This window comes from Microtus oregoni, unplaced genomic scaffold (assembly GCF_018167655.1).
Source record: "Microtus oregoni isolate MIOR12 unplaced genomic scaffold, Mior012 000045F_ref0000178, whole genome shotgun sequence".
Classification (NCBI taxonomy): domain Eukaryota; kingdom Metazoa; phylum Chordata; class Mammalia; order Rodentia; family Cricetidae; genus Microtus; species Microtus oregoni.
The window spans coordinates 7670186-7679540 of record NW_024543219.1 but is presented as its reverse complement, the minus strand read 5'-3'; the positions used below and the strand labels follow the sequence as shown (position 1 = coordinate 7679540).

The 9355-nt window shown below is 47.0% G+C and overlaps 1 protein-coding gene across 1 annotated transcript; it reads right to left on the bottom strand.

Annotated features, from left to right (window-relative positions):
- Positions 1-1092: 1092 nt before the first annotated feature.
- On the bottom strand, positions 1093-8014 carry LOC121435085 (dehydrogenase/reductase SDR family member 2, mitochondrial-like). Its single transcript, XM_041634154.1, has 8 exons — positions 7866-8014; positions 6404-6581; positions 4512-4613; positions 2787-2857; positions 2592-2643; positions 1833-1973; positions 1473-1528; positions 1093-1204 (listed from the first exon to the last, which is right to left on the bottom strand). Exons 1-8 carry the CDS (start codon positions 8012-8014, stop codon positions 1093-1095), a joined length of 861 nt encoding a protein of 286 aa, XP_041490088.1.
- Between the last annotated feature and the right edge of the window lie 1341 nt (positions 8015-9355).

Sequence of the window (9355 nt, the reverse complement as noted above, 5' to 3'; positions counted from 1 at the left end):
TTGGTACACAAACCACATTCAAGGGAGGCCCAGTGCCCAGCTGTAGATGGCCAACACAAAACAAACGGTGGCATTTTTGTGGACTTTTGTCATATGTTGCTTTTTGTAAAAAAAAAACAAAAAAAAAAACAAAAAAAAACAAAAAAAAAAAACCTTACTTGGTTTCCAATTTTGTAGGTTTTGTGTGTGTGTGTGTGTGTGTCTGTTTCTTGTGTTTTGTTTTTGTTTTTTGTTTTTCTAGTTTGTTTATTTTTCTTATTTGTCTGTTTCCTGAAGAGAAAGAAGGCTTGAAGTTGGAAGCGTGTGAAGGTAGGGAGGATGTGGGAGGAATGAAGGAGAGCAAAATGTGATCAGAATACATTATATGAAAAAGTTATCTTCAATTGAAAAATTAAGTTAAAAATTTTTTTTAAAAAAAGAATGGATCGAATAAACTTCTTAAGCTAGTCATTGGGAAAATGCACATCCAGCCCCTGATGCGATGCATCTCAGTCTAGTTAGGAAGGCTACATTGAAAGACAAAGGTAAATGCCAACCAGGACGTGGGGAAGCACTACTGGCGGGAATGTACTGAAGCATACAACTATGGAGAACTGTATGGTAGTTCTGTAAGAAAAACTAAAACATGAGTACTTCCCATACCACCTAGTAATTCCATGGCTGAGCATAGAGCCAAAGAGCACAAAATCAGTATACTAAAGATTGTCTGTATGCCCAGCCTATTTCGGAACTCTCCCAAAGAGCTCAGGTGTGTAAATCAACCTGGGGACCCACTGATGGGTGAGTGGAGGAAGAATATCACACACTGTTTAGCTATGAACTGTGAAGTCCTGCCGTATGCAACGCCCTGAACAGAACTAGAGGACATTGTGTTGGCTGAAAGAAGCCAAACAGAAGCAAATCCAGATGTATCCAAACAGATTTATTCCAAATGAGAACGTTATACACCTGCCTTCCTTCACCATTGTTAACCACACGTTCCCTATACGACCCGGACCCCAAGCACACACTAAGGCTCTTCACCTACATCCCACCGAGCCCTCTGCTTTCTGCTTGAGGACCTCAGCTCCCTCTCTAAGTCACACTGTGTCTTCACACTCTAGGGGAGAAGCCAGCTACTATGATGTTCTCCCCGGTGATGTAGCTGGCATCTGAGGAGCATAGGAAAGATACGATCCCGGCGCAGTCTTCTGGCTCCCCTAACCTGAAGGAAAGAAGAGATAAAGTCACAGGAAACACTGAACTCTGATCCGGACTTCCGCACTCTGGGACGGGCACCTAGCATTCGCCAAGCTCAGTCAGAGGTGATGGCTGTTGGACTCATATCTGCCCTCCTGCCCCCAACCCGGGACTCCCGAAAGGGGAAGCAGCTGGCAGAGTGGAAGAAAAATAGCCACAAGGTCTTTTTCACCTTGAAATATAATTTTCCCTAAAACTAAACATAGAGTGCCAAAGCCCAGAGCCCTACTTACCGCTGCAATCCATAGATTTTATTTATGTCAGGCAATATATCCATCATTGTTTTCTCCTAGGAAGAGATTTCAAAGCCAGTGTGAGGCAGAGGACTGCTGATACAATGGCGTGGGAAGAGCATCATGGCTGACCTACACCTCTGTGGGAGCCTGAGATGAACACTAGTCTGCTCGAAGAAGACGGGGAGCCTCACTCATCTGCAGAAGAGTAAAGGGTTGCTGCCCAAACTCTGACCCTGGGGGGGGCTCTGGCTGCATGTCCAGGCTCTGTGGGCCTCCATTCAGATGGAAGGCTGAAAAGGGACCAGAAGGCATATGGAGAAAGGGTGGGGGGGGTTGAGAGCAGGAGGCATTTACCACTTTCTCCCCTAGGCCAAAGTCAGTCCTGATAATTCCTGGCGCTATGCAGTTCACGCGGATGCCTTTTGGAGCCAGCTCCACAGCCAGAGACTTGCAGAGGCCCAACAGGGCTGTCTTACTGGTGTTGTAGACGCCCAGTTTCTGAGAAGCAAAGAAGGAGGCAGCGAATCAATATGGTATCAAGGGATCTTCCTGGAACACAGGGTATGAAGGTGTGCCAGACTGCGGGCCTGAACAGATGCTCCCCTTGTTCCTTACCACCCCCACGGGAGTTTTCAGGGAGTCAGGTCCTTCTCTGTGTCACCCAGTTGCTGTCATGCTATCCAAGCTTGACACAGGAAACACTACACTTATCCTTTGGAAGTCAATTAGGAATCTGGGATTAGGAGATAGAGGGCCCTGTCTTGCCAGGAAACAAACTGGCATCACTTAGAGACAAATGGCAGATTTTGCCCCTTAAGGGCAAACTGAGATAATAATATCTGATCTGAAGCATTCACGGTGCCACGCTTTGGGGGTACATATTGAACAACTTCTCCTTCTTCTTCTTCTTCTTCTTCTTCTTCTTCTTCTTCTTCTTCTTCTTCCTCTTCCTCTTCCTCTTCCTCTTCCTCTTCTTCTTCTTCTCCTTCTTCTTCTTCTTCTCTTTAAATCTAGAATCACCCGTCAGTTCCCCCACTTCCCACAACAAGGCCTGACAAGAGTCAAGGCAGCTGGCCCTCAGTGGGTGGGCCAGAGGCTGCTGTACTCAGTACTCACCGGCATTGGCAAATAAGATACTACAGAGGACACCAGAACAACAGAGCTTCCCCTTGAGGAGAAAGGGACACAAAGTGAAATTAGAGACTCATTCAATTAAAAGCAACAGAAAACTGTGCTTTCACACAAAGAGGAAACAGCTCAGAGTTCACGGTGAAAATGCATGGCCCCCATCGCCACCCCACATGTACTCACCCCCTCTTCTCCATGTGGGGCAGCAACTGGCTTAGCAACAGAGCTGGAGACTTCACATTGACATCCAGGATCTGAAATCCCAAATAACATAAAGCTTGGACTGAGAGATGAACACCATTGTCTGGGGCCTATGGTCCGGGCACCAGAACAGAACAAAACTCCATAAGTATGGTGGGTAGCTGAGACTCTGAGTCCTTTTACTGTGTGTGAAGGTGTCTTAGTCAGGGTTTTATTGCTGTGAAGAAATACCGTGACCAAAAAACAAGTTGGGGAGGAAACCGCTTATTTGACTTACATTTCCACATTACTGTGCGTCATTGAAAGAAGTTGGGACAGGAACTCAAGCAGGGCAGGAACCTAGAGGCAAGAGCTGATGCAGAGGCCATGGAGAAGTGCTACACCCCATGGGTAGCTCATCCTGTTTCCTTATGGAACCCAGGACCACCAGCCCAGGAGGGATTGCATCACTCACAATGGGCTGGACCCTGACCCATCAATAACTGATTAAGAAAACGCCTTACAGCTGGATCTTATGGAGGTGTTTCCTCAAATAGGGCTCCTCACCCTCTGACAACTCTAGTTTGTATGTCAGATTGACATAGACCAGCCAGCACAGAGGGTCAGAGTTTGTCAGGGGCAGACATACTTCTGAGGCCCCAAGTTCCCCAGGCCTCAGAGAATTACCATACTCAGCTCCCAGACAACCTCCATTACAATCTTCCGGGGGAAAGGCCAGGAAGCATGGGGAAGAAAAGGAGAAGAACTTGGTTATCAATGACTGACTGGAAGGAGGAGCATGGGTAAGAGAAAAGAAATCTGTACTCGGCACCTAATCTACCTCATGAAGGGTTTAGAATGGGGGCTGGTGATGCTCGTCGTGTATGTGCTGTTGTGGATACGATTTTGGTTGGGTTAGGTTGAGTTAAGCATTTATGCAATGTTGGGCATCAAATCGGGTCATCTTTTAAAAAAAGAAAAGAGCTGGAAAAGTCTGAATGTGGTGGATGGGTGAGGTAGAGGAACTGGAAGGTAGATCAAGGAGGCCGTGGAACTTGAGAACCAGAGGGAGAAGTGGGGCACAATCTACCAAGAGAAAATGTAGGGGTGGCCAAGGAAAGAAGAGCCACAGAAAGAAATGGTACACTCAGATCACAGGCCCATTCCCTGCCCCCAGGGACCGGAGGGGGCTCAGATCTGACTAGTCATAGGTGGGCTCATCAGGAAAACAGGACTGGGGGTCTGCAGAGACAGGGGGAGCTTCCTGACTTCCCAGTGGCTTCCAACTGAGACGGCAGAACTAGGGAAGAACCCCATCTGTTGGTTTCTGTGGCTCTTTAGAACAGCCAGACTGAAGGTTCACCGAGGTTCCAATGAATCCAGATTGTGACAGTTTCATAAACCTGAGTCAGAGGGCTCTGCCATAGCCAGACCCCCAAAATAATGTTTCTGGCATCTCAGGACTTAGTAGCAGTGACCCACACAAGGAGAAGAAACACAGAAGCTACAGAAACCTGGCAGAGACTGGGCATGGACAACACCCATTGAACTGAATTATGCAAAGTCCAGCTCAGAGAAGCCCCATCTCCATCCATCAGTACCAGTGTAGACACAGCTGTGTGGGAACCCGGGCATGTGCACATGCGTTTGTGCAATCGTGAGTACACACACACACACACACACACACACACACACACCCCATGTAGGGTATGGAAGGTATCTCCTCACCTTGTCCCAGATCTGTTCACTGGTTCCCAGGGTGCTTCCCACAAAAGGATTGACTCCTGCCACACACACCAGGAAGTCAACACCCCCGGAGTGTTCCAGGGCCTGCAACACAAAGGGGAGGGCATACAGGTGAAGGCACGGAGTCAAGAGTGGTAATGACCCAGAGAAATCTGAAACGTTCCCCACAGGCTCATATTCTGTCTGTATTTTTCCCAGCTATTACACTGGGGAGGCAATGGATCTTTAGGAGGCAGAGCCAAGCTGGCAGAAGGTCACTGAGGGCATAGATCTAATCTACCTACGTGAGAAGTAGAGAAAGACAAGATCTCCTGAGTAAACTGGGAGCATGGGGACCTTGGGAGAAGGTGGGGATGCAAGCTGGTACAACCCCTTTGTGGCGATTTCTCAGACAATTAGGAAACAACCTTCCTCAAGACCCAGTAATACCACTTTTAGGTATATATCCAAAGGATGCTCAGTCGTGCCACAAGGACATGTGCTCAACTATGTTCATAGCAGCATTGTTTGTCATAGCCAGAACCTGGAAACAATCTAAATGCCCCTCAATCAAAGAATGGATAAGGAAAATGTGGTACATTTACACAGTGGAATACTACACAGCAGAGAAAAATAACAACAGCTTGAATTTTGCAGGAAAATAGATGGAGCTAGAAAACATTATTTTGAGTGAGGTAACCCAGACCCAGAAAGACAATTATCACATGCATTCACTCAGAGGTGATTTTTAAACATAGAGCAAAGAAAGCCAGCCTACAAACCACAATCCCAGAGAACTTAGACAACAATGAGGACACTAAGAGAGACTTACAGAGATCTAATCTACATGGATAGTACAAAAAAAAAAAAGATCTCCTGAGTAAATTGAGAGCATGGGGACCTTGGGGGAGGATTGAAGAGGGGAGGGGAGAGGCAGGGAGGTGAGCAGAGAAAAATGTAGAGCTCAATAAAAATCAATAAAATTTTAAAAAAGAAGGAAGCAAATAGCATTTAAAAAAGAAAAAGAAGGTCACTGGGAGCAGTCCTTTGCAGGCTATACTTGGCCTGCCCACAGTACAGACCACACTTTCTGCTTCCCTGTCTACAGAAATGGGAACAGACTTGACCACACACTTCCACACCCATGCCTTCCCCAGAATGATGGACTGAAGCCACAAACCAAAAGAAACCTTTATTTAAGTTGTTTCTGCCAAGTATTGTGACCACAGTGACTTACTGGCCATCCTGGGTCTGTGCCAGGTTAGAGCTGGATCCTGACAGAGACTGAATAAAACTGCAATTCTTGCCTCCTTGGATGCATCTAGTTTCTTCCCTGTAAGATCTGTGATTGGCTCCTGGGCCCCACCCTTCCAACCCCACCCTTCCAAACCTCTGCTCCTAGGGGACCTGCTTTCAGCTCTTCCATTTCTAGTTGGTTCCTTCTCTGCCTTTTTCTCTGGCCTGAACCAATCCTCTGTCCTCAACACCTGTCCAGTTCCTGTTCCTTCAGATCCCACCTCACCACTCACTTCTTCCAGGGGGATCACCACATGACCTGAGCCTAAAGCTTTTGTTTCAGAGGTTAGCCTAATGGGCTATCAATACAGTACACGTTGGGGCAGGGCTACACAGCTCAGACTTTATTGTGGAGACAGAGCACTTGGGGCTGCAGCAACTATGGCCCCTTTGAGGTTCTAGGCAAGCTCCTCGGTCACGCCCAAACACTAGTCATCTCTCGAATTAGCACGAGCAGTGTGGCTGTTTCCTTCCAGGCAGGAAATTGGACTACCCTGAGAATGTGGGATTAGCCTCATTTACAGCCCTGGAGACCCCAGCTTCCTCGTGCCAGGGTTAGATCAGTGTCTTTCCGTCTATCCCAGCCCATGGCTCCTTACTGTGGCCACAAGGTGCTGGCGGTCCTCAGCCTTCCCCACATGGCACACAGTGCCCGTCACACTCAGCCCCTCCTCCTTCAGTGTGGCCACTGCATGGTCCACATTCTGCTGCTTCCGGCTGCTGATGACCACGTGGGCCCCATCCTGGGCCAGACGCCGGGCGATGGCAAAGCCAATCCTGTGGGCAGAAGAGGAGATGGTGGTGATGGTTTCGGCCCTCTCCGTCTTGTTCCCAGGCGGACTCCAATGACTACGTCAATTGTTTCCCTGATATTGTCCAAGAGTGGCTTCAAAATCTTCAATAGCAGACATTTTGAGTTCCTGCTACATGCCAGGCCTTCACGGTCTTCTTATTTCATGATCACAGCTTTATTATGATAATTATATTATACAGATGAAGATGTTCTCATATTTTATTAAAGGAGCTTTGAAAAGAAAAGGCTACACCATCAGAAGAGATGTGGCCTTGGTGGTATCAGGACTAATTAAGGAGACTCTTCCTAACTAGTCAGCCCTGTTATTCTCCTCCCCGGCCTCAGGGCTCTGGCAGGGATTGTATGCTTCCTAAACTAATGCCTTCCCTCTGTTCTGCAATTTTAAAATGTTTCTGCCAGAGAACGTGCTATCGCCTAGGTCTCCTAACACTGAGGAGGTCTGGACTCTGGACCGGTACTGGTTAAGCAGCTCCAATCATGGAAAAGAAAGAGGCATGTGCCCGTGTCTTGTTGAAACTTTCTGGGCGGTTGAGAATTTTAAGTGTATTTTATGAGTTATGAATATTGAGAAGAGGGAGCATACAAAAGATTTAAGACATTACTGGGATCTGGATACTCTAGTTCTTTTGTTTTCCCCAGAAATTCTAAACCGTTCTAAATGTATTGGTGATGTTAAGACCATAAAAGATCAAGAGGATGGCAGTCTCCCCTCCTTCTGATGATGGTAAGTACTCATTATAAATGCATATTGTTACAGGAGCCAGAAGACAGATGGAACTGGGGGATATGGGAGGCCTTGCAAGGGTACATAGAACTCTCTGAGCTGGTGGTCAGTCATCAGCCTGCACATGCCTGGTACTATATGCAGGATGAGTCTAAGGCACAGTAGATGTCAGGCTTCTTTCTGTTAGCGGAATACTCAAAAAACACTGGCCAGGTAGATATGGAAGACAAGGAAGCAGATGTGCTATTCTAGTGGTCACTGTTTATTACGGATTGTCAGATGGTCAGAGGCAACATTCAGACTCTGCCCTGATTGTCTTAGAGCAGCTGGTTCTGTAACTACGAATCTTCTGGAGCTCAGAAACCTGGTATTTTAGGGAGAGATGTTGAGACACAGAGTGAAATACCAGAGCTGTGTGATGGGGGGCGGGGGGAGACCACAGGGATATATGAGATGAGTGTATCCATGGGTACCATGGCAACGTCTCCTAGTAACAAGCCAGCCAGGGACTTCCATCGCTCACCCTTTTGTAGAGCCAGTGACCACAGCCACTTTATTAGCCAGGGTACATTTCTCATCTGCTCTTTTCTGGAACATTCTTGCTGAGAGAGGGACTGAGGCACACTGATAGCCCCTAAAGACCCGTGGGACAGACCGGAGAATGGAAGCCATTGGAGAGAGACCTGCAATGACAATCATAATTATGGAACACATTAGGACTTGCCCTCTCTCGGGTCCTCCACGAAGTCTCTGACAGGTGTCCCACCACCCTCCAAACTTTCCAGACAATATATAACCCTGTTGTGGCATAATCTTTTTGTACACTGTGAAGACGTGTCTCTGCCTAAGGTGCTTTCTGCTTGGTTTAATCAGGAGTTGAATAACTAGGCATGAGAGAGTAAGCAGGGTTTCCAGAGAGAGAAAGAAACTCCAGAAGAATCTGAAGCTTGTGGGATTAAACCAGTGAGACGAGGAGGGAGTCAGATATACAGTATAGGAGGTAACGAGCCATGTGCCAGAACATTTATTAATGTGCATGGATTTATTTAAGTTATAAGAGATAGCTTGGAATAAGCCTAAGCTATCAAGCATTCACAATTAATAAGAAGTTTCCATGTGATTATTTGGGAACTGTCAGTCATAAGGAAGACCAACTACAGAGCCCTTCATGTCCTTCCTCTAACCTAGGCTCTTTTCAGGCTTCCCATAGGGAGCCACCAGCACAGTGTGTAACCAGGCATGGGGCTGGGCCCTGAGAGATCCTCGCCTGACCTACTTCCAACCCTCCAGTAAGAAATGTCACTGACAATGTGTTTCTTAGAATCACCTTGGCACTTCTTACACACATCCTTTATCTGAACTTTTCACTTCCTTTGGAGGGTTGAACCCAGGGCTAATATATGTTAAGCATGCACTCTGGCTGCTTCCCAAGCCCTTAAGACCTTAAGTCCTTAGGCATTGAACTTATTTCTTCTCAGCATCTTCAGTTTCCAGCCATTCCCTCACCTATTACAATCTTCTCTTCCCTTAGGTTCCTTCTCAAAGCAACAGCAATACTCCATTTGTCAGAGCGAGTAAACTTATCAGCGCATCTGACAAGCCAGGTGTTTCCCTCAACACAAGACTCCCAGCTAACTCTGTGTGAAGCCTAGCTATCCACTCTTTTCCTGTTCTGGACACTGTCACCAGGCCTCTTTCCTCACCTCCTTCTGACCCAAGGTCACACCTCCCAGACTTGTCTGCCCACAAAGTCCATGTCACCTTGTTATTTTTTTATTTTTATTTTTGTTTTTCAAGACAGGGTTTCTCTGTAGCTTTAGAGCCTGTCCTGGAACTAGCTCTTGTAGACCAGGCTGGCCTCAAACTCACAGAAATCCACCTGCCTCTGCCTCCCGAGTGCTGGGATTAAAGGCATGCGCCACCGCTGCCCGGCTGTCACCTTGTCATTTTAACTGATTCAGTAATACTTCATCTCTGAAACCATCTCCCAACACAACTTTCATCTCAAACCCT

Bases quoted from the DNA above. Each gene is read 5' to 3' on its own strand.
- LOC121435085 (XM_041634154.1), bottom strand. From the start codon at position 8,014: ATGGCTTCCATTCTCCGGTCTGTCCCACGGGTCTTTAGGGGCTATCAG. The intron at 2,644-2,786 runs GTGAGTACATGT...TTTCTCCTCAAG, and splicing joins CCCCACATGGAGAAGAGGGG to GGGAAGCTCTGTTGTTCTGG. The intron at 1,974-2,591 runs GTGAGTACTGAG...TTTGCTTCTCAG, and splicing joins TATCTTATTTGCCAATGCCG to AAACTGGGCGTCTACAACAC.